Here is a 25,277-nt window from a genome sequence, read left to right on the forward strand (position 1 = left end):
AAAGTTAGGGAAATATTTCTTCTAAGTTGTAAGAACTTGTTACCCATTAATCCCTTTGTATGATTTAATTATATATTCAATAAAATATGTTCAAAACAAAAAAATATTTGAGGTCTTAGCCCAAATTTTCAATGCCTACAATTTTAAAGTTGAAAGTGTATCTAAAGTATACAAATTGAATATATGTCGGAAACAAATTTGAACAACTTGTCTAGATTCACCCGTTTGTGAAATCGTCAACCATTGGAGAACTTTGACCAATCAACGGAAGCCATGCAACTCTTCTTCAAGATGGCGGGAAAAATGTAAACAAACCCGAACAACCACTGCATTGCATTTTAATTAAGAAAAATGTTGGCAGAAAAGGCTTTAGATCTTCTTCGAGAATTACAAAGGACATTGGATGGATCTTTACCACCATACAATGTTTGTTTGATATGAAAAATTGCATCTCTCTTGCAAGTTCATCTTGCGTTGTTCGATCTTCATCTTGTCTAATCCAAACAGGGACCTATGAGTATGTACACAAATATAGTATATATATAGGTCCCTGATCCAAAACACAAATTATTTACATATTTTTTAGTATGAATTATTCTTACTTCACGTCATTTTTCGTAAAATTAATTATGGTAATTTATGTTGCATGTGTTGTCAGTAAGCTGAGCCAAGTATTTAGGTGTAACACTACAGTCAAATCTAAAGTGGAACACACATTACAATAATATTATTGCAAATGCAATTAGATCATTAGGTTTCCTGAAACGTAATCTAAAAATTTCAAATACAGACGTAAAATCCAGAGCCTATCAAGCAATAGTGCGCCCTAAACTAGAGATATTGTAGTTAGAATAATCTAACTGTGTCTCGGTACAAGCCCTCACCACAGTTAGAATACCGCCTATATACTCGTAATGTAGCAAAAAATTGCAGAATCGCACCGAAACGATTTTGAAGGATACAAACGGATTTGCACTGAAAATAACTTGCAAATTAATCATAACAAACCTTTTTGAGATTGCTTATGCCTTTTATCCCAAAAAAACAATCCATATAAATACGAAAATCCCATTCATTTTCTCAACGTTATTCTCTCGATTCAAATTACCTCCATGTTTACATTCGGAACTCTCAAGATTGTTCCTAGTAAATGCACTATGCGAGTTATCGCCCGTGTTTCTTTCTGCTACATTACGAATACACGGAACGAATTCTATCGTTAAACCGGGTCCGTAGGACAATATCATTTTAACGATAGAACATTCTATCTAGAGATATTGTAGTGTTTGGGATCCACATACAACACAGTATAGACAAAAACTTGAAATGGTACAGAGAAGGGCTGCTTGCAATGTGCATAACAATTACCACAATACCAGTAGCTTAACAGACATGATTAGTAAACTACAGTGGCCAACACTAGCTGAGCGACGCCTCAAAACCAGATTAATATGTTTTATAAAGTAGTCAATCAACTTGTCGCTATACCAACGTACATACTCATACCTACAGACACAAGAACTAGACAAAATTACACACAAATATACAGACACTTACAAGCATCAAAAGAAACATACAAATGGTCCTTTTTTTCCTCAAACAATGATACAATGGAATTTGCTCCCCCAGTCTGCTGTCCAAGCCACTAACGTTGACATTTTTAGAGAACAGCTAACCCAGCTGTTCTCAACATTATCATGTAAAAAGTAAACAGTCAAATTTTTCTTTTAATCACTAGTGTAAATAAAAGCACATTTTTTTTTCTTTATATTGTTTCTATTTATATAAGCTTAGGTCATGCATGCGCACCAACAAGTAATCTTCAGTACTCTGAAGTTTTGTTGTTAAACAGAAGAAGATTTGATATTTTAAAAAAAATATAGTAAATTTTTGCACCGACTAATAAATTTAGTTTCTTGATGATACGTGTTAACTGTCAAGAAATCATATGACACATATTACACATACATACAGTGCTTTGAATTTGAATGATTTATGTTTTATTTGTTTTTTAAATTGAATAGGAGGATGCAATCAGACAAATCTTAGAAGAAATGAAAGCACTTTTTGAGCAGAACCAGAAAGACGTGTAGGTAGCCCCTATGGTATTAACATTTATCTCAACACTGAACATAGATTTTGCTTGGCTAGATATTTGGACTGATGACTTCTTCAAATCTCAGGACAGTTCATAATAATTTGTGTGGAAATTCAGTCTGAGCTTCATAAGTTGTCGAGGTTAAAATCAGAATATACCTGTGTCTCACCCGCTTCTTTTCTTCTCCTCAAACATCCTTTTAATTCTTCATTGCTTATTTAACATCCATTACAGAAAGGTATAATATTGATTATTCCAACAATTTCCCAGCTGTTGTGTTAGTCCAAATGTCTAGCAAAGTCAAATCCCTGTCAAGATCCATATACATTGTACTACAGAAATAACAATGGTTTGGGGAGGAAACTTCATAATGTGCTGACATGTAAATCTTTGTTCATTATCATCGTATAAAGATAAAATTGTCTAGCAAAGCCAATTTAGCTAAATCTCCACCAAGAATCATTTACAACAGAAGTGCATTACATATATGTGCTGACATGTAAATCTTTGTTCATTATCATATATAAAGACAAATTTGTTGTATACAGGAGTGCTACAATTGCTGGAGAAAATGGTCTGTATTCTGGTGTACAACTAAGGCATTCTGCTCTGGAGCGTAACAAACGATGTCTTCTTGCTTATTTGTGAGTATGAGCAGTCAAGCATAACAAGTAACATATATATTTATAGCATATATGATAAAATGCAACATTTCTTTGGAAAAAAATTCTCCATCAGGGCTCGACATTATCACTTGTCCGCTACCAATGAAAAATAAATACGGACAAGTGAATATTGTTGGGCATTTGTCCTATTGGACAAGTGCATTTCAATGTAAAGGAGTCTCTATATAATAAAAAGAACGACTGTTGAAAGTTAAATCAGTAGTTTCAAGACGAAAGCTTTATTTTAAAATCCAGACTTCGATCCCGATATGTATCGCTATTAGGGATGTCAATTTTACTCGGACTTCTTAGTCGAATAGTCTGATGCTTTAGTCGAACGATAGTTGAATATTCGTTTAATTTTAATTATTTTTTCATATCATTTTCACTGTTTGTCTTTTACAGACTAGTTTACAATATACCACGCTATCACCATTATACAAGGAATTTCTGAATTGTAAACATGTACGTAGTAGAATTATAAAAACTGTTCATCAATATGTATCCAAAATTAATATATAAGCTGCACATTTTATCTAAATGCAGGATATCAAACACTCGTATTTGTCCTTTCCTTACATAACGGTAGTACATGTACCCCATAATTGAAGCCAATTTCTACGTGTCTGTCAATGATCTTTGACAGGTAAACAATTAAAGCGTGTCTCTTATAAAAACAAAGAGAGAGCGAGAGCTTGGGATAAAATTTAATGAAATTTTGTGCAAACAATCAATTATTGTATGAAATTAATATCAGAAAAAGAAAACACGGTTTAATTACTCTCATAACTGACTCCAATTTACATGTATTTACGATTTTGTAATAGTAATTTTTTTTTCTGAATAGTTGTATCACGTCAGATCTTGGTTTGAATTTACAAAACTAAACAATTGCCCTCTACTTTTAAAACAGTAAAAGGTAGACAATCATTAACAAACATGTTTGATTTTCTTTCCCAGTCCATTTTTTTTATTTGGTCATTTTTTGGGGAGAACTTACTTTAGGAAAGTTTCACTTAAAGACTGTGTATACATGTATGTTTGACTGATTCGGCATATGATCCTTCATCATGTTTGATGTTACACTGCAGAATTCAAAATTACTTTGATGAAACACATTTTTAACGAAGAACCGACGAAAGAAATTTTAGTCGATAGTCGGTATGATCGAACGATAGTCGAGTACTCGAATATTCGTTGACATCCCTAATCGCTATATTTTAATTTAGTTCACATTCGATCGGGATCGAAGTTTACTAATTGCATACTACTGAAAAGTCATGGGATACGAACCGAAGTGTGGATTGTTTGATGCTGACAGGTTCACTTGTGGATATTTATGTTATTGTCAGGACAGAAAGCCTAGATTAAATTTCGTTTTATGTGTTTGTTGTATTTATCAATAACATCACGAATCAACCAAGCACATGACATGTGTAATGGACTTTATTTTAATTTTCAAGTTGAAACTATTGAAGTTTATTGAAAAATTTTCGGACAAGTGAAGTTGAAGTTCGGACAAGTAAATGTCTTGGTCACTTGTCCGAATGGACAAGTAGGGAAAAAAGTTATCGTCGAGCCCTGTCCATGGGTAATTAGCAAGGGTTACTGTCGTATCGCCCCAAAACCTGAACGCCCCATGTATGAGCGCCCCAAAAATTTTTACCGGCGCCCAAGTACAAATATGAGCGCCCCAAATATTAATAACGAGCGCCCCAAACGTATTTCACGAACGCCCCAAATTAGCATTTCGAGCGCCCCAAATAATTTGGTCACAGATACACATGCAGGTGCTCGTCTAAATATCAATTTGTTTACTTTTCCTTCTTCAAAGAAATCTGGTGAAATATTCTTTTAAATTATCAAGTTTTATTCGTGTAATTAAAGGTAATAGTACAGTCATTTGTATTACAGTCACAGCACGACCGTAATCCCAAATAAAAGGAGAAACCCCCCCCCATATTTTATCAAATACCGGCTATATGAAGTGATTTGAATTAATTTGGCGATAAAGCATGATAATATTGGGGGGAAATAAAACATTTTAAATAAAGTCTTACAAATTGTGATAGTTGCTTGAACAAATCTGCGTCATGAAGTCTTTGAAATACAGTATTTTTTTCCTTTGTGGAAATGCAGATAAGTGCCTAAAATGCGTTTATGTATAATTTATTTTTGTAATTAATTTCTAGATGTATTCATTTTAATTTACACGCATGATCCGTCTGTGCATGTTTGTTATATAATTCACATGGAAAGGTGGTATAAGTCGTCGAAGGATCAGAATTACAGTGTATGTTTGTTGAACTGGGTATCTGAAATTATGATAACTGTGTATACACAGACTACAAATCCCAATGATCTAGTGACAGGTGTGTAATATTATGTAGCATTACATAATCAGGTACACAAGAAGCAACGAAAGCGCACGGCACATGCACTATACTAAGGATAAAATGCGATTTTGAACCTAATCTACATCATTAAAATTAGTAAAAAAAAAAATTAATAGATAGATGACTTTGGGTAGGTTAAATGATGTATAATTTTTTGTATTCTTATAATTTTTGTTGTATATTTATTACTGACAGATTCTAAATAAATTTCGTAACTCTTATTAAAAAAAATTGCAACCTACGTAGACGATTTAAAAAAAAGTAGGTACTTGGTATCTTGAATAGTTTAATTTACCGATTTACAGGAGATATAAGGTATAAGACCACATGTTTCTACAATGAATATGACAGCTAGTCTAAAAACTTTTCTGGTTATTATTACATAGTTACTGCAGAAATACACATCGGTGTTTAAGTCTATTCTATTCGTACAGTGTATTTCCTCTTTGTAAGATCCTTATTAGCACTGAATAAATCAAAAAAATTAAAAAAATCAAAATAAATTACGGCTCGTGAATGCACGTATAAATATGAATTCCATTTGTTTAGTACGTTTACATTTATCTTCATATAAGCTGGTTTACAATTCTTGGGGCGTTTTTATCGCAAAACTTGAAGCACTCGTGATAAACAACTGATAAATATCATTCGGGACGCTCGTGAATAATAATATATTTTTTAAATCTAATAAATTGTAATAAAACACGCATCAAAGACAACAGATTGATTCTTTACTAGTTAATTTAAGCCTTGGGGCGCCCGAAATGCTAATTTGGGGCGCTGGTGAAATACGTTTGGGGCGCTCGTGATTAAGATTTTGGGCGCTCATATTTGTACTTGGGCGAAGGTAAAAAATTTTGGGGCGTTCATGCATGGGGCGTTCAGGTTTTGGGGCGCAGTGACTAGCACCCATTAGCAATTATACTTAGTACAATGGTTATGATAAGTAAGTGTGCCTTTTTTCGGAATTTTTCGGCGCCTGGGGCAGGGCTTCTGGTGTTAGGATGGGGCTATATTAAATCGATTTAGTAAAAACACATTTCTTTGAAAACCCTACTCTGCTACAGGGAATCTTAGACGGTAAATAAAGTATATAAAGATGTAATGAGAAATGGTACTTTTAGCAAAATTTTCAAATTCTGCACCTTTTAGTCAAATGATTTGAATTCTAACTAGAGGTACCGTGAGCAATGAGCTCACTAAATGATACCCCCCGCCTCCCATATGAATATAATGGCAGTGTCCATGTTTTGCTCTGGAAAATCCAAAATATATGTCAGATCAAGAAGTAAAATAGGAGGTGCACAATGGCAATATGTATTAATACACTCTGTTGTTGTTGCAAAATTATTTTTTTCTCATCTTTGATCATCTTATTTCTTTTGCCTTTTTTTGGTAAATATTAGATACAACAGATTAGAACAGATCAGGAGAATGCGTTGGGAGTTTGGGAGTGTTCTGCCTCCAGAGGTCAAGTTCAACATGTGTGAACAGGAGGTAGGATCCCAAACTGTAGAATACTCAAAATAAAATTATATTTCAAATTAAGTAAAGTATTACTAATTATACTACATATTTTTAATGCACATTTTTACAACAATGAAGCATAGTCTTTACAAAAAGTCTACCACACGAAGTTGGAGAAACCATAATTTCAGACGCAGAAGTCAGTTTGTTCTTCAGATGTGTCATTATTATAGTTCATTATATTTATTTTCAGATCCAGTGGTTTAGCAAGTATAACAAGATGCTGGCTACTTACATGAGGTCTATAGGAGGAGAAGGAGGATTAGATCTTACTCAGGACCTAAAGCCCCCTAAAACACTGTATATAGAGGTAACAGAACTATTATAATACAGGGGCTTGTTTCACAAACATTTCCTAAGATATGTCGTAGGACATAACTTGAGATATGCCTAAGTTATAACTTAGGAAGTTCCTAAGATTTGTCACAGCCGTTTCACGAAACAATCTTATCTTAAATTTTCCTAAGTAATTTCTTAAGTTGTGCATAATATAAAGACTACTGAAATAACTTCTCCGCTCTATCTATAACTCAGTATGTCAGTATGGGTTATATTTCTTCAAAAAGGGAAGGGCGGGAGGATTGGGGATTACCCCCACTTTCAAAAGACTTGTACAGAAGTATGTTTTAACTTTGCGAAGGTTGCTGGTAGAACTAAGCATTCAGAGACACAACCTTTCAAGCCCTCTTCCCTTCCGGGCACACGATATATGTATTTATTTAAACATTGTTCTACGTGTTACACGTTAACTTATTTTGCTCTTTATAAGGTAAAATACTTGTAAATGAAATTTGTAGTGAACACATGCACATGTGAGGGCATTTTTAAAAAAAAAATCTTTGCCAATGACTACTCCACATTAGTTATTTGTGCTGTGTAAAGCTTTCTCATATATATAAAATAAGAATGCCATGTCAGAAAAAAAATCCCAAATTCGTGACAACAGACATGAAAATACTACCGGTAAACAAAAAGGTTAATAAAGGAAATCTATTGAAATCTCATGCATAGCTAGCCTATACATTGTATTAAGCGGAGAGGGAGTCTTGTTTTAGACTCATGGCTGTAGGAACTGAAGGAGCCCGGGGGGATGGGGGGGGGGTGATTAATTATTTTACCGATGCATAGAATACTATAGACAAACAAAACGAAACTGCGTTATGCTTGTGTCCCCTCAATAATAATGTTCTAGAGGAGATTAGATGCAACCATTCTTGGGGGAAACATCTATATATCCGGAGCTTGGTTGGGGGTTTATCAAGAATCCTGTACTTATAGAATGTGAACAAGTGTTTCCATTTATCTAAAATATCATTTTTCAAATTCGAATTTAATATCAATTAAAATACTAGTAATATATGAAAAGATATATATACATGTAGATAAAAACATAATGCATACATGCATGTATATAAAAATGGATCAAATCATGTGCTTTTTTTTTGTTAACAAAGGCGTGCTCTTCAAATGATGAGGAATTATTCCAGCATGTGTACATTTATTTCGACAGCTCCAGTTTTGTGAATGGACATTTTAATATACCTTGGACTCATTTTTACACATGTTTGCCAATTATTGAAATCCTAGTACTGTGTTATTCCATGTAAAGTAAAGCAGTTTTAACCTGGAGAGAACACAGTCATCCATATACTAGAAGTCCATTGGATTTTCTCTCCTCAAACACATTCTAGCTCTCCATAAGAAATCTTGGATATGCAGCTGCAATATTTAGTTTCTTCCTAAGTCATCAATTTACCTGTCCTAAAGTTACGACATAACTTAGGAATATCTTAAGATAAGACGAGGTTAGTGAAACGGATAAGTAATGAATTTAGGAAAAAGTTCTTTCCTAAGATAGAACATAGTCATAAGTAGGCTTTGTGAAACGGGCCCCAGGACCTCAAGCACCCCCCCCCCCCCCCAACACTTTACATAGAGATGACAGAGAAATTATAGGGATACTTATTAAAATTCAAGACATTGCACACCAGCAAAACACTTTACATAGAGATGACAGAGAAATTTATAGGGATACTTATTACAATACAAGACATTACTCACCAGCAAAACACTTTACATAAAGGAAATACATCTTCGCTAGCCAAAGGTTTCTGATACGCTACTCTCCTAATAATCCCTTGGCATACGGTGTTGATAGAAGTTGAATTTTTTTTTGATCGAGTTCTGATTGGGATTTGGTACACCCGGGTCGACCAATCAGCAATTGTTTTTTGTAAATGACGATATTTGCGTTCGGGATACTTTTTGACTCTTTAATCTCGGAAATGAAAAACGCAAGTAAACAATGATCCATAAGATAACATGCAATTCTATGAATAGCTATCGTGTCATCCAATATCTTCTAAATATGTGATTAAAAATCTATATTGAAGCTTCAGATTTGTACTATAAATAAAAGCATAACTCAATTATTGCTTTTTAATTATTTTTGAAAAAAACTTTGATTTAATTTTTTTTTAAACATGTGTCTTTATTTCTGTCGATGATGCAATCTGTGCGTACCTGATAGACTCAAGATCACGTGACGAAAGCAATCCCATCTTTTGACTTCACCGTATGCCAAGGGTTTATGAGGAGAGTAGCGTATCAGAAACCCTTGGCTAGCGAATGTGAAGGAAATAAAGAATAAGAACTATTACAACACAAGCATCCCAAGCTGCCCCCCTTTCCCACTCCTCAAATTTACAAAGAGGTTATAGAAGACAGATAGAGCTACTTATTACAATGCAAGACAACAAGCATCCCAAATTACTTTGCATAGTGGTGGCAGAAAAAAGAGCTATTGATCACAATTCAAGGCAAAAACACCCAAAACATTTTACAAACAGATCTCAGAACACACATATACAGCTGCTTAATAAAGGACATGACATGAAACCCTCAAAACACAATCTCAACACCCCTCCTCTTCCTTCACCTATTTCAATTCTAAATTCACCCAAAACTAGATCACTGGTACAAGAGGTATATATATATAAACAAAAATTATAATAATTTTTAACATTGAAACACGGAAAGAGTCATTTATTACATCTGACACCAATTTGTACAACTTTTTAATTTACCATATCTAAATTAAGTTCAATACATCTGACAGATGAATATTTAATTTTACCTCGTCTTAAATGAAACAATGCATGAAAATTTTAAAAATATTTTGTGTTGCGTCTGCTTTTTCCCAAAAAGCATAAAAATATTTTTTTTAATAGAATATCTTGGCTTTAATAATTGTTTGTTATTTGAAGGTGAGATGTTTAATGGACCATGGGGAATTTGAAACGCAAGATGGAAATATTCTGTTGTTAAAGAAGAATAGTCAGGTATCTATTTTTTTTTTTTTTTCAGATAATTACAAGTACTCCTTACAAGATTGATAAGAGATTGATTCTGAAGCTATTGTCCTTGTACCCTTTAAGTGTGTCAAACACTTCAATTTAATTCTTTTGACAAAATCACTGAAATATCATTTTCCTCAAACTCTTCTTCTATTTTACACTGTGGCAAATCCATCCATTGGATGTCCTGGAGATGTTGAATTTTGTTTCAAAGTTTTCATTTTCCACATCCACACAAAAAAATAAAGAAAGAAAAAAACCCCTGAATTATTAGGGTCTGTCCTTCCGATCTCTTGTCCGGAGTATATCTTATCTCTCCTTTGCCCAATCTGACATACTTCACCCACAGAGTGTCTTTGGGTAAAGGGCATGCAGTGACCTTGAACCATATTCCTAGGTCAAAAGTTAAGGTCATAGCAGAATTATGTGAAAAATCCTTGTCCGAAGCATATCTTATCTCCCCTTGGTCCAATGTGACTCATACTTCACTCACAGAGTGCCACTGGTCAATGGAAGTGCACTGATCTGGAACAAAGTTTCTAGGTCAAGGATCAAGGTCAACTGTTTTCAGCTTCCTTACATTTTTTATGTTCATTACTGAAAGCGGGGTACCTTTTAGATGGTCATCTCAATGATATCTAGTTCTAGAAAAGTTGCAAGAAAATTTTCATTTTACACAATATGCAGATCATCATTTAGAATGTGACTAGGAGTGTCCTGCAATCGGATTAAAATAAGATGTTAGATCCGCTCGCATACTCGCTTCACTAAAATCTAACAACGTCCCATAGAGGGTCATGTCAGAGGTCAAATTCTATCAACCAATCAAATTTTCGCCTGCAAAATCATCGTTTATTGTTGAAGCGAATTATTCTAGAGCTGTTATGAATTTGACATCTGACGTAACCCTCTCTGGGATGGTTTTAGATGTTAGTGTAGTGAGTATGCGAGTGGATCTAACATCTAATTTTAATTAGATTGCAGTGTCCTGTAGTTACTGAATATTCTTGTTCATGGGAGCTGAATTTTTTTTTCTTCTAACCAAAAAATTCTTTCATAAACCTCAATAAAATAATTCTTAAGTTTCAGGCTGGTTATATATGTAAATTATGTGCATTATGGAGTTATAATTGTTGCCTCTGTGGTAGTTACCCATGTACAGTGTATATTCAAGAGGAATCAAGTTTCATACACTTAAGTACAGGTGTTTCTTTTCCCCCCAAATTTTGTTTAACAAAAATATTCCACTGTGAAGACAGGTGTCCAGCATGTACAATTCTTCATTTTAAAAATCGAACACTTTATAAAGTGAATTTAAGTTCGTGAGTTTATAGCATAGTTTTGAGATAGTGAGCATTGAAGCTTGTGTTCTTATTTTTACAGTTACTGCTTAAAATCAGTATGCTTGTTCCATCTAATGTTCCTTGTTCTTTTCTATTCTGCAGCACTTCATGTTACGATCAGAGTGTGAACATTTAATTCGTCAGGGAATCTTGGAGCACATTGTACATTAGAGAGAGAAAAAAGAAATATTTCCAAACTGTGAACATATTTTGACTACCCGATCCAAGGATGCAAAAAGCTCAGAAGAAAGTCTCTGGACAAAATTCTTAATATTCAAGAATGATTTAAGTAATTAAAGATATTACAAATTCTTAAATGTATGTAAGGAGATCTACATGTATTATATATGTATGTTCAGGGTATAAGCAAATGTTGTCAAATATATTGGACTTGCATAGTGACTGGGGTGTCCTTCAATCTGTCCATTTTGGGATAGCTATACCTTATCTGCAACTTCTCTTACATTACTACATCACTAAATGCAACTCAATGGAAAAAAATCTTTACATACTGGCATTGTGCATTCCTGTTTTACTTTTTGATTAGAAACATATTAGGGGTTTCCCATAGCAAAACATGGATCCAGTCATTCTTTCTGTTATGTTGGGGTCACACAATTCTTCATACCCTAACCCAACTTGAACAGAATACTACATTGTTTCATTGTGCATATCTTATTTTGATATAAAGGAGGTTTTCACTCTGTTAACACAAATCATTATAAAATATCTTAAAGAAATTCAATGATGAAGCTTCTACGGAATCTCATTTACTGCCTGGAGATGCAATTTGCCATTATACTTAAGGCGGGGGAGGGGGGGGGTCAGTTGTAACTTCAGTGCTCACAGTAACTTGTAGTTTATGATGAAATACAAAAAATATGTACGTTCTTGGCCATTCTGTTTTAATAATTCATGTATAGATGTAAAATCAATGTAAAAATGAACAGAATCTATATAATGCCGAGTTCATATCACTGTTTGTTGAGATCATCTAATGATTTTGTTTTATAATAAAATGTATTATACCTGTACCTGCTTTACCAAGTTGTTTTATTTGCCTGCATCAGATTTCTCCATTATTCATTAGATCAGTTGGTTGAATTAATCTACTCCTAGTAGTTCAAAAATTTCATTGAAAAATGATACAAGGTATCATCTGAATATGAGTGTTTCAGAAAGACAATAAATATACATAATCTTTTAAGTACATCTTGATAATGTTTTTCTTGCCATGTTCATAGGCAATGAAATCAATAGTTTATGCCATAGTACCAAATCATGGTACCTAAATTATCAAATGAAATATCACCATTATTAGCTCTTCTGAGCAGAAGGCTTCGAGAGGTCATCTATGGCCATGTATGTGGTGTGTTTTTATACCCCCCGCTTGAAAAGTGGGAGGGTATAATGTAATCGGTATGTCCGTTTGTCTGTACGTTCATCCATCCATCTGTCTGTTACGCTTTGGGGTACCCATCTCTTATCCGCATCTCCTCTTATACCACTGAGTGAAATTTAATGAAACTTTCACAGAATCTTCATTACATATTGCCATTGTGCACCTCCTATTTTACTTTTTGATCCGACACTTATTTTGGGTTTCCCGGCCACAGCAAAACGTGGACTTTGCCATTATAACCATATGGGAGGCGGGGGTATCATTTAGTAAGCTCATTGCTTACAGTACCTCTATTTTTTAATAATATCTAAATCTACTTCATAGCTGACTTAAATTGATGATTTGTTAAAAAAAACTTAGATATTTTACCCATTATAAGGACTAGGATTTTCAAATCTTGTCAGTTGATGCCTCTCAGGACCTTGTAGTTCATGGTGATGTACTTTTTAGCTCACCTAGACCAAAGGCTCATTTAATGAGCTTTTCTGATCACATTTTTTTCTGTTGTCCAACTGTCTGTCCATCCATCGGTAAACTTTTCACATTTTCGACTTCTTCTCAAGAACCACTGGGCTAATTTTAACCAAACTTGGTACAAAGCATCCTTGGATGAAGGGGGAGTAAATAATGTTAAAATAAAGGGCCAAGTCCTGTCACTAGGGGGAATAATCAAGAAAAGACAAAAATAGGGTGGTGTCTTTAAAAAATTCTTCTTATCAAGAAACACTGAGCCAGTAAAGCTGAAGCTTATGTGGAAGCATCCCGGGGTAGTGTAGATTCCAAATTCTTCAAATCATGACCTTGGGATGTTGGGTGGGGCTACAATAGGGAATCAAAGTTAGATGTATATAGGAAAAAGATTTTTAAAATCTTCTTCTCAAGAACCACTGGGCCCGAAAAGCTGAAACTTATGTGGAAGCATCCTGGGATAGTGTAGATTTTAAATTGTTCAAACCATGACCCCTGGGGGTTGGGCGGGGCCACAATAGGGAATCAAAGTTTTACATAGAAAAATATTGGAATTTTTTTTTTTAAAAACTTCTCAAAAACTAGTGGACCAGAAAAACTAAAACTTATGTGAAAGCACCCTTGGGTAGCATTGATTCTAAATTGATCATATCATGATGCCCGGGGGGTTGGGCAGATCCACAATAGGGAATCAAAGTTTTACATAGAAATATATAGGAAAAAATTTAAAAATCTTCTTCTCAAAAACCACTGGACCAGAAAACTAAAACTTATGTAAAAGTATCTTTGGGTAGCATAGATTCTAAATTGTTCAATTCATTACCCCCAGCGGAAGGGCGGGGCCACAATACGGAATAAAAGTTTTACATGGAAATGTATAGGAAAAACTTCAAAAATCTGCTTCTCAGGAACTACAGGGCCAGAAAAGCTGAAACTTATGTGGAAGCATCATGGGGAAGTGTAGATTTTAAATTGTCCAAATTTGATGGTCAATGACCCCCTTGGGTCACAATAGGTATTACAAGGGGGAAATCTGATTAAGAACAGCATGGTCAAAGCAATTCAGGTGAGCGATGTAGACCATGGGCCTCTTGTTTAAATTTTGAAGGTATTAATTATGCGCCCTGATCGATAGGTCCGGGGCGTATATTGTTTTTGTCCTGTCTGTTTATCTGTTTGTCTTTTGTCAACCTAAACCTTCGCCATAACTTTTGAACCGTTAGAGATAGAAACCTCATAATATATATATTATTTGGTATGCATAATCCACTAATTAAGTTCTTTCAAATGACACCAAGGTCAATGACCTTGTGACCTTGACTGTGACCTATATGGCAAAAATATTTTTTAGGAACTTTGTTGTCACCGGGCGCATAGTGTTTCACAAACGCATCTTAATTGTTTTTAGATTAATTTTAATGCATATCTTGGACATTATGATGCCACTGATCTTCAAAACTTGTCAGGTGATGCATCTTGGGGCCTTGAAGTGTGTCAACTAAAAGTTTGGTCACCATGAACCATTTTGTGAATTTTAGGAATAACCTTGTTTTATAACATTTAGCTCATCATTTCGCATGCTGAGGTTTACAATCGTTCAACCTTGTAAGTTGTACTATCAGTAGCTCAGTTGATAAAGAGCTTGCTCCCTGACCAGGGTCCTGGGTTCAATCCCTGGAAGCAACTAACCTAAGTTGATAAAAATAGGTAGCAAGTGTTCCTTTGCTAAGCACTAGGCACTGTGAATCGAAAGTTGCAGGTTCTTTGAATGAAACTTTAACATCCCAAGCCCTGTGTCAGAGCATATGCAGGCATTGGCATCCCAGACTCTGCAGTGAAAGATCTCGAACTGTTCCATGACCTCAAGTGCTGAATAAAGGTCTAAATCTGAAGCCATTTGATGGTATGTGATGACATTTCTATATAGTGTAAAAAAATCTCTAATGGGAGGGATGTTAACAACCAACTAACTTGTAAGTTGTTGACCTTGGAGTCTTGAAATGTTTCTTAGAAAGTAGATCATAGTTACCTAGTTTCTGAATTTTTCAGGTATTTATTTATGAATTGATTTTGATGTAATTTTATACATTGGACACTGCAAAGTTTGGGATCATCATCCTTGTCAGCTGACACGTCCTAAGGTCTCGGAGTATATTAGCAAAAACATATAATTTTTATTTTTATTAATTAAATTATCAATAGAGTGCCACTCTTATACACCAGAACCACGACGATCACTTTACCCTGACCATATTCACAATAACCCCCTTCCCCTTTTTTTGATGGGTTTGAAGCATTTTAAAAAATATAGAGCTTTTTAAAACTTGTAACGTTTGTCTCTGTTATATAGTACATGTATAACAACATGAATTATATCCATACCTCGAGGCAAAGATCATTTATCTCCTCTCCTGCGACAATTATGCTATTTGGTGGACTGACAGACTGACTGACCAACAGACAGCAGCAAATCAATTTGCCCTCCCTTTTTTGAAGGGTGTATAATTACTATACGGTAATGTATAATTATGAATACATCATTGTTCAGTCTATAGTGTATGCATTACAAAAGTAGATACAATATAAATCAAAAAATCTTTGTGAAGCTTGATATGACATCCTTCAGTTCAGCAACATTAAAATGTATCAGGAAATCTGTTCTTAGGTACCTTATAGATTGTAAGAGCAGAGCATGCTAGTCCTTCTGCTGGTCCACAGATCACTTGATAACTCTGCAGCTTGTCAATGACAATCTTACAGAGAAACAATTAAATGCACATCCTCCTTCTGTAACAAAGTAGTTTTGTCAGTTTGATAGGCATAACACATCTTATGAAAAATCAATTTTCTTAAGAACACCAAAGAAAAGATAGATTTTATTATCCCTGTATGGTGCAGATTCATATTTTTCAAATCATAGCTTTAAGTACGTAGGTTGGCCAAACATTCAGGGGTATGAATGCTTCACATGGAATTCAGATACTGTAGAAATACATTTTTCCGTGTGGTATTAATTTACGCTATGAACGCAGTCACAAATTTTCCGCGTAAATTTGTCCAAGCATACTTATATAAATGTAAGGCATATAGTGGCAGTCTAAGAAATATGCGTAATTTTCAACTCACGGATGAAACAGAAATTTAGATTCCATGGAATTATGACCCTATGGAAAAAAGTAACTCTACAGTATATATACCAGGAAAATCTAAAATTACATGTAGAGATGGACATGGATGTCAGCTGTCTTATGTTCATTTACGATAAGCAAAATGAAACAAGAAGTGTTTGTCAAACACTGATGCCCCTACCCTGAATTTTTTGGATTATTTTATAGTTTTAATATTTTTTTTGGAAATACACAACAAAATTTCTACTTTTCTTCAGTATTAGGGATAAAGTGTATGGCACTTTCTGAAAGTGCAAGGATGTGTGCATCAAATGATTCCCAAAATTGGTAATTAAAAAAATATATTTTATTGGAAATGCTATATGCTATAGTAACATTGAATTATGAAACATGTATTATGTTCAGAAAATATGAACTCCAAATCTATGTCCCCTTTTTAAAATAGCTGTGGAAAAGAATTACAACTAAAACCAGTTTGAAATTCAGAATAAGAATTTTTTTTTCAACTTGTAGGCATCAACTCAAAAGTGTTAATATTCATTCGAAGAGAGCAACAAATTAAGTTGCATATGAAAATAATGATTTTGCATTCATTTCATCAAAACACTGCAAGATTATTGAAGATACCATTGCTAGAAATTGTTAGATAAGATAATTGATGCATTGTACATACCAGATGAACTGTCTGATATTTTACAATGATTTTTTAAAAGTTTGATCATTTGAGTGTTCATTAAATTAGCACTCCATAGTACGTACATTCAGTAATGTACATATAAACACCAAAACTTCTCCTCTGCTTTTAAGGGCTTGGAACCTTCTACTTGAAATAACATGTTAATTCAAGCAGGCAGCATTAAAAGTTTTGTGCCTTTTTTTCCATTTTTTTTTCTTTCTCTTTCACTTTTTCCTTTTTTTGTTTTTTTTGTTTTTTGTTTTTGTTTTTTTATAATTTTTTTTTCATTTGTGTTTGTTTGTGTGTGTGTGTGTGTGTGTGTGTGTGAGGGTGTGTGTGTGTGTGTGTGTGTGTGTTTTCTTTCTTTCTTTTTTCTTTTTCTTTTTTTTTTTTATTTGTTTTGTTTTTTGTTTTAATTTTCTTTTCTTTTTTTAAATTTCATTATTATTATTTTTTTTTTTTTTGCTTGTTTTTTTTTTTCATTTTTTTTTTCAGCACAAAACTTGCCAATGAGATTAAAATAATTTTAAATTTACAATTCAAAATTCAACACTACAATTCACATTTTCACATCAACAATTTACAATTGCATTAAACAATCACAATTTAACATTTTAAATCATTGATTTAGCATTAACAAATCACAAATTAATATTTACAAATCACCGACAATTTAATTTTTTTTAGAGGCAAATCACTATATTACGTTTTCAAATGCAATTTTACAATTTTATATTCATTTCTTTCACTGCATATTTAGTCACATCAGTATATATAGGGCATTCAATTTCACAATAAGCTACAATAACGAAAAGGTGACTATACAAATTATTCTTTCTACAACAGCCGACAGAATTTACACATTCTATGAATACTTATGTCATATTTAACAATCACTACATCTGGAACATATCAAACTTCATCAAAACAATTACAATAATGAACCATTATCTCATTGGCATTACAATAAAAAGATAATTAAAGACAAAGCAGTCTCCAACTAGTCCCTTTCAGCTTCTCCTCCCCGAGCCAGCCTGGCAACTGTAGCGGCGAAGGAACTTAAGTTCCAACCAGTAATGCCCCAGGGTATTGATAAAGCCTACTTACAACTAACCTTCAACTACTTCATCTTAACAATATGAATATATAGCTAATGAAGAAGAAAGAGAAAAGCGGGGGGTCAGTGTGGGAGGAAGACGGAGTACCCGTAGAGAACCCATGTGTCCGAATGGGCGACCCCATACCCTGACATAATTTCGGACACCCTTTACAAAAATTCATATTTTTAAAATAGTCTTTGAAAAAAAACATCGTTACTAAAATGGATTTACATCAGTGCTTTGAAGATGTGGATTAATCCTGCATTAATTAAGCCCTGCTTCTTCATCCACACATATGATCTCAAGGATGTTCCTTCTAAAAGTTCCTTTGATTTTCTGTAAATGAACAATAGGCAAGAGTAATTGTCAGGTTTGAATAAAATAAAATTAAGAAGAGACCTATATGCTACATTGCTCATCTGAGCTCTGAGGCTAGGAAAAAGTAGAAATCAATACAGTACTGTAGATCACCATATTTTCACAACACCTTAGTTTAGTGACTTAGCTATTTGGTATTAATTAGTGAAACAACATTTTCACTAGCTGTGGTTTCTGTTGTATATAAACATTAATAATACAAATATACACAAGAATAAATTTTCTGCGAGCAGACAGCCCCTCTTGAGAAATTTTCACTCATATAGCAATGCAACATTTTTCAGGGGAGGGCTACAAATGTAGACCTATACTTGGTATTAAGGCTATAGAGCAGTGAGGGATTTTTTTTGCACCTACTGCAACATGGCACCACAGTTTATACGATCTCAGTGAAAGACCAGTCTTCTTGTCCCACAGTGGGATTCGAACCCACAACGGTAGGATCAACTCCTTTATACTATGCTACTCTATAGCAGGTTCTCTTAAATACCACTGTAGCATGCAACAACAACAGAAAATGTGAAATTTAATTAGAATTTCACAGCATAAATTATATCAGATGTATCATTCTCGGGTATTATTGGTATGAATTAAGAGTCAGCATATGTGGCTGAACACCATTACAAAAGCCAGCTATATATATTGCCGATTACAAAAAAAGAGTCCTGGACTAAAACTTTGGTCTACTAGTTAACTAGACCTTGCTTAATGTAAAAAATAAGATGATTTGGAATATGATAATGTCATATACCTGATCAGTATCAGCTATCCTCTGTGGTATGTCTTGGTGGAAAAGTCCACATCCATCAGGCATAAAGTGTCCTCCAGGTGTTTCCACCAAGTCTTGTTAGGGACATCTGCTGTTTCCACATTTTAAAGATCATTGTCCATCAAGCTTGTCTGTGTTTATTGTTTCCACCAATTCCTTTTGGGTGTAGCTGGTGTTTTCACATATTGGAAAATCATTGTCCATCAAGTTTTCCTCAAGATTTATTTCACTAAGTCTTTTTAGAAGTATTTGCTGTTTTCCCATCTTTCCACCAATTACTTAAGGTGTAGCTGGTGTTTTCACAAATTGGAAAATCATTGTCCATCAAGTTTGCCTCAAGATTCATAAAGGCATTGCCTCCTCAAGATTTATTTCACTAAGTCTCTTTAGAAGTATTTGCTGTTTTCCCATCTTTCCACCAATTCCTTTTGGGTGTAGCTGGTGTTTTCACATATTGGAAAATCATTGTCCATCAAGTTTGCCTCAAGATTCATAAAGGCATTGCCTCCTCAAGATTTATTTCACTAAGTCTCTTTAGAAGTATTTGCTGTTTTCCCATCTTTCCACCAATTCCTTTTGGGTGTAGCTGGTGTTTTCACATATTGGAAAATCATTGTCCATCAAGTTTGCCTCAAGATTCATAAAGGCATTGCCTCCTCAAGATTTATTTCACTAAGTTCTTTTCGAAGTATTTGTTGTTTTCCTATCTTAAAAGAGGTTCATCAAGCTTGTCTATTCCAGTTGTTTCCACAAGGTTCTGTTGGCTGCAGCTGCAGTAAAAGTCAGAAGAAAATAAATGGAGAAAATACATCACTGAAGTTTTTAAGGAAAATCCTTATTTAACTTTTTAAACAATTGTTATGTTGTCTCAACTGTGGTTTAACACATATGTTTTATATTACTAAAAACTACTGCATATATTAAAAATTCAATATTGGTGTAAAGAGTTGGTTTATCTAGCTGAACAAGATGGCTGCAGAGTCATTCCTGGGATGAAATCAAAGAGGCTCAGCATGAGGATGAAGACTTAAGTCCCATCATTAATTGGCTGGAGTCTGAAGAAGAGCCAGGAAACGAATTATTCGCACTGTCGAAAGCAGCCAAATTTTACTGGATTAACAAGGAACTCTTCACACTAGATGATCATAAGGTACTTTGGAAGGTTGTAGGCGATTCCAAACTCCTAGTACTCCCTAGGGACATGCGAGTGGAGGTTATGAACTTGTGTCATAACATTCCTGCTGCAGGTCACCAGGGGGTAGCTAGGACATTCGGACGACTTAGGGAGAAATTCTATTGGTACTCCATGTCATCTGATGTACAATATCATGTTGCATCATGTGCCACGTGCAACAGAAATAAAAAACCATCTAGACACGCCAGATGCAGCATGACCAAATTCCATGCAGGAGAACCAATGGAACGAGTACACCTAGATTTCCTGGGGCCGTTGCCTGTTACACCAAGGAATAATTCATATATCCTTATGATGGTAGACCAATTTACAAAATGGGTCGAATGTATTCCCCTGCCATCACAGACAACAGAGGTAACAGCACGAGCCGCAGTAAATGAGTTCTTCACAAGATTTGGTTACCCTATACAAATATTCACAGACCAGGGAACCATTTTCAACAACAAACTATTTTCGGATCTTTGTGAAGTACTTAACATCCATAAAACTAGGACAACTCCCTATCGAGCATCTGCAAATGGGCAAGTCGAGCGGTTCAACAGGACTTTAATGGATGCTGTTAGATGTTTTGTATCCAAGACTCCAGTGGACTGGGATGAAAGTATACCACAAATCGCCAGTGCACTGAGATCCTGTGTGAACCGTAGTACTGGTTTTACGCCTAACATGCTTATGCTTGGTCGTGAAGTCGCACAACCTTTAGACTTACTCTACCCATTGCCAGGAGGGCCGCAATATCAAGATATGGACCAATACCTAGCTAATCTGGTGAGGACTATCACACTTGCTCATGAGACAGCTAGGAACACCCTGAAAACTACGCAAAGTATCTTGAAACGTGACTATGATCTAAAAGTATTAGAAAAATCATATAAAGTCGGAGATGTAGTCTATGTTCTTGATACGGCGACAGTGAAGGGTAAGTGTCGAAAATTAACCCCTCCTTGGAAAGGGCCTGGAGTAGTAGTAAGAAAATTATCTGCGTATTTGTACGAAATCAAGCTTCGCGGGAAAACTCTAATCATGAATCATGATCGAATTAAACTTTGTAAAGACCGCAAAGTTCCAGATTGGATCCGTAAAATTCTAGATAAAACACCATCAAATACTAGGGCTGAAACAAATCAGTTTTGTATTTGCCGCGGTCCTGATACGGGTTCATTTATGATTCAATGTGACGAGTGTCGTGAGTGGTACCACGGTTCTTGCGTAAACCTTACAAAAGAAGCAGCAGATAAATTAGCTTACTACCTTTGTCCGAAATGTGACTAAGTAACAAACCAGTGAGTCAATAATATAAATGTATAATTGTATATATGTTTATTAGATAACATATGGTTCTGATCAAATCAGTATAATGTTATATGCCTGGCATTTGCAACGCTGATAGAACAGTATACTTATGTTATTTAACTTTATTACAGTTGATGAAGAAGGGGACCATCTTCTAAGACCAGGGTCATGTCACTTTAATATATTATATATATAAAAGTCCTTCTGGATCACCCTGTCTGTCTGTCTTTTTGTATGTTATATCCCCTTATATTATTGTACTTATATTATTGAGCATATTTGTTTCAATTATGTCATCTAACAAAAGATCCTGGAAATCGGAAAAGTCCACCATTCGTCAAAACAGAGGAGAACATTACGTCGACTTTGTGAGGAGGAAAACCGCCAACAGAAGTCTTGTAGATCCTAAGAAGTTGATTTACGACCTAGCCCTGTTGAGTGATGGAACTTCTCACCAGACCATTTGCGACGTAATTGTCGACCAGTACCGATTGGCCAGGAATATAGGAGATAATAGAGGGATTGAGGCGACAAGACATGAAGCTGTTACCATCCTATGCTCGGAGAGGTGGGTTGAAGATAATCTTCCGTCACTATCTCGCAGATCCAAGCCACTGAGGAAAAGGAGACTTCCATCAGCAACTGTTTCGTCAGCCAACTCTTCGTCCATGTGTGTTGACATAAGATTACTGTCCAACCCGGATCTTGGAGTTGTGCGAGAGAATGCTATGGAATCTTCTGAATCTTCGACCATGGAGAAGCCTTTGGTGATGGAGGAGGAGTGTGTAGAGAACGATTCCGAAGTGCATGAAGCGGCGGAATTATCCGTAGCACGTGACACGGCGGATCAGGAGTGCTCCGAAGTGCATGAAGAGGCGGAATTATCCGTATCACATGACACGGCGGATCATGATCGTCATGAGTCAGTCGTCAAGTATTCTCAACGTCCAAAGACTATTCCTGTTAGATTATCTGGAAGATTTTCTGCACGCAGAGTCCAGGAAACAGAACAGTCTGCCAAACGACCGAGACTTGACCCTAATCTTCGTGTGACGGTAGCTCTACATAATGACAACCTACAGAAATGCCCATTTCCAGATTGTGGACATAGGGATAGGAAGATCAAGCGTCATGTCCAGCGTAGTCACCTTCCTAAGATTTTCAGCGACACAAGACCACTGCGTTCCTTGGATCAGTCCTCTTTGGCCCAGCTGCAGTACTTGGCATTGGAATCTTTGGTACGAAGCGTCCTAGGACATGATGCTGATTTACTGTCTGCTATGGATTATGTGAACCGCTCAGGAGCTCTTACCCGGGGTACCACTCTTCATCCTGGCACTGTCATCTATATGCAGAGATTGTGTAGATATCAAGGATGGTTGGAGCCATATGAAGGTTTTACATTATCACCACTTAACTCACCAGCAGCCCTTTTTCACTGGAGGTGTCTGGTAGTACTTTTGTCACCTTTGCAGCCCATGCAGCGCGAAGAATTTCGTACACTTGGACGTGTTACAAGGGACATTACTAGTACTCCAGATACCGAGGAGACTCAAGTGCCGGTTGTTGACTCGTCAACGGAAGATGAGCTTACATGTATAGATGTCAGTTATGGATCTGATGTGGACATTCCCAGAGAACCAGTATCTCAGAGTGACCCTTGTATTGTCCATGAGATTTGTAGTCCAGCGTCATCTTCCACATATGAAGCCTTTGACAGTCATTTTCATCTAGACCGGACTTGTTCCCGCATATGGAAAGTTTCTTCGGGGAAATCTGTGGAGGACTTACTATCTTACTCTTATTCCAGCGACCGTCGTCCTAACCTTGATGTAACACTTTCAGGAGGAGTAGCTGTTTATAGTGAACCATCAACACACCCCAAACTTGCAGATATGCGTGGTCCTTGGAGGATAGCTCTTGGAGTTCATCCCAAGCATGTTGATGAGTTGACGTCAGATAGATTCCTCCATATGAAGAAATTGTTGGACAATCCATATGTGGTGGCATTAGGTGAGATCGGACTTGACAGAACTGTCCCTGTGAAGCTGTGGAGACATCAAGATGAAGTTTTCCGCCAAGTGCTGAAGTTGACCCGTAAGGATAAAGTCCTTGTCCTTCACTTGCGTGGAATAGCTGCGGACAGGATTGGGATGGATGTACACGCACGCTGCATCCAACTACTTAGGAAATCGTGTGACCCAGACCAACCTATACATCTTCACTGTTTCACTGGTGACCCTGAATTAGTCAAGGAATGGATGGATAACTATTCTAACGTCTATTTCGGATTCACAGGTGCTGTGACGAACTTTAGTGCTGATCAAGTTGCCGGTTTGCAGTCCGTCCCAATGAGCCGCTTGCTTGTGGAAACAGATTCCCCATACATGAAACCAGGAGGAGGAACTGTAAACACCCCTGCGTTCATTGGAGACGTTGCCGCCGAGGTTGCATCAAAACTACAAGTTAACGTGCAGTACCTACTGAAGGAAACCGTTAAGAATAGCCGTCGTCTCTATAAGTGTTAGATGATATATATATATATATATAGAGGACTATTCCTGCAGAATTACAGGTCTGGATTATCTTCCGACTAAATTCATGTGGAATGTCATATGTTATGTTATTTTCTGCAAAATTATAGGTCTGGATTGTTTTCCGATCAAATTACTGCAGAGTATTGTATTTATTGTTCTTATCTACAAATATGTTAATGGTATATTTAACGTATTTTATGTATCTGTATTTATAATAGAAACCTGTTAAATAAAACGGGGAGGAATGTAGTGAAATTGCTATGTTTACATTCTCCCTAATGTTATGACCTCTGACCCTGGTCTATCCATATACGGGGTATGTCACGTGATACCCCGTATTACCAATACTGAAGCTTCAGTCCTGGTCCTGATTCCTAAGTGTGAACACTGTTTCCTTATACCTGATACCTTGATACTTGTTTGTATTTGATGTATACCTGGACTCATCCCTTTGATATTACCATTTACCTTGTTTGCTGTTGCTTGCTGTCGCCTGATTAAGGTAAGGCGCCAGCCTCATTTATATTGATATATGAGTTTATTGTCTTAACCAACTCGGTTTCACGACAATTGGCGTCGTTTTGTTTTTGACTGCATACTACACATGCACGACAATTTTGGCTTTGCGGTAAATTCAGTGTTTACCAAAATTTGTTAAATTATTCACGGTCATTTTGCGATATTTTAGCGGAAACTCGTCGTGCTCGGGCGCTCACATAGCGTTGTAGCACGAGGTCCCAACAAATTTGGCCATGTTTATTTAACTTTCTGTCGTGAATTTTGTAAATAAAGTTTGTGAATAAGTACACGTGCGTTTAAATTAAACGTTGCGTGCTAATTTTTTTTTTTTTTTTGCAAGTATACATATTTTTTGTGCACAGGCGTTTCAATAAACGTTGTGTGCATTTGTGCATATTTTTGAGACTTCGAATTTTTGTACACGTGC

The 25,277-nt window shown here is 35.6% G+C and overlaps 2 protein-coding genes across 2 annotated transcripts; both read left to right on the plus strand.

The window, feature by feature from the left end:
- Positions 1–239: 239 nt before the first annotated feature.
- On the plus strand, positions 240–11,557 carry LOC134238551 (DNA replication complex GINS protein PSF1-like). The gene is made up of 7 exons (XM_062720670.1): positions 240–426; positions 2,025–2,089; positions 2,647–2,742; positions 6,566–6,656; positions 6,880–6,996; positions 9,953–10,027; positions 11,488–11,557. The coding sequence occupies exons 1-7, from the start codon at positions 352–354 to the stop codon at positions 11,554–11,556; spliced, it is 588 nt and encodes a 195-aa protein (XP_062576654.1). The 5' UTR covers positions 240–351; the 3' UTR covers position 11,557.
- An 11,325-nt stretch (positions 11,558–22,882) lies between these two features.
- Positions 22,883–24,904, plus strand: LOC134238553 (uncharacterized metal-dependent hydrolase HI_0454-like). The gene has a single exon (XM_062720671.1). It carries the CDS (start codon positions 23,075–23,077, stop codon positions 24,320–24,322), a length of 1,248 nt encoding a protein of 415 aa, XP_062576655.1. The 5' UTR covers positions 22,883–23,074; the 3' UTR covers positions 24,323–24,904.
- The last annotated feature ends 373 nt before the right edge of the window (positions 24,905–25,277 follow it).

Source organism: Saccostrea cucullata, unplaced genomic scaffold (genome assembly GCF_032062105.1).
Source record: "Saccostrea cucullata isolate Sc308-1 unplaced genomic scaffold, CSIRO_AGI_Scuc_v1 ctg9086, whole genome shotgun sequence".
Classification (NCBI taxonomy): domain Eukaryota; kingdom Metazoa; phylum Mollusca; class Bivalvia; order Ostreida; family Ostreidae; genus Saccostrea; species Saccostrea cuccullata.

Bases quoted from the DNA above. Each gene is read 5' to 3' on its own strand.
- LOC134238551 (XM_062720670.1), top strand. From the start codon at position 352: ATGTTGGCAGAAAAGGCTTTAGATCTTCTTCGAGAATTACAAAGGACA. The intron at 2,090-2,646 runs GTAGGTAGCCCC...TGTTGTATACAG, and splicing joins GAGCAGAACCAGAAAGACGT to GAGTGCTACAATTGCTGGAG. The intron at 2,743-6,565 runs GTGAGTATGAGC...GGTAAATATTAG, and splicing joins CGATGTCTTCTTGCTTATTT to ATACAACAGATTAGAACAGA.
- LOC134238553 (XM_062720671.1), top strand. From the start codon at position 23,075: ATGGATTATGTGAACCGCTCAGGAGCTCTTACCCGGGGTACCACTCTT.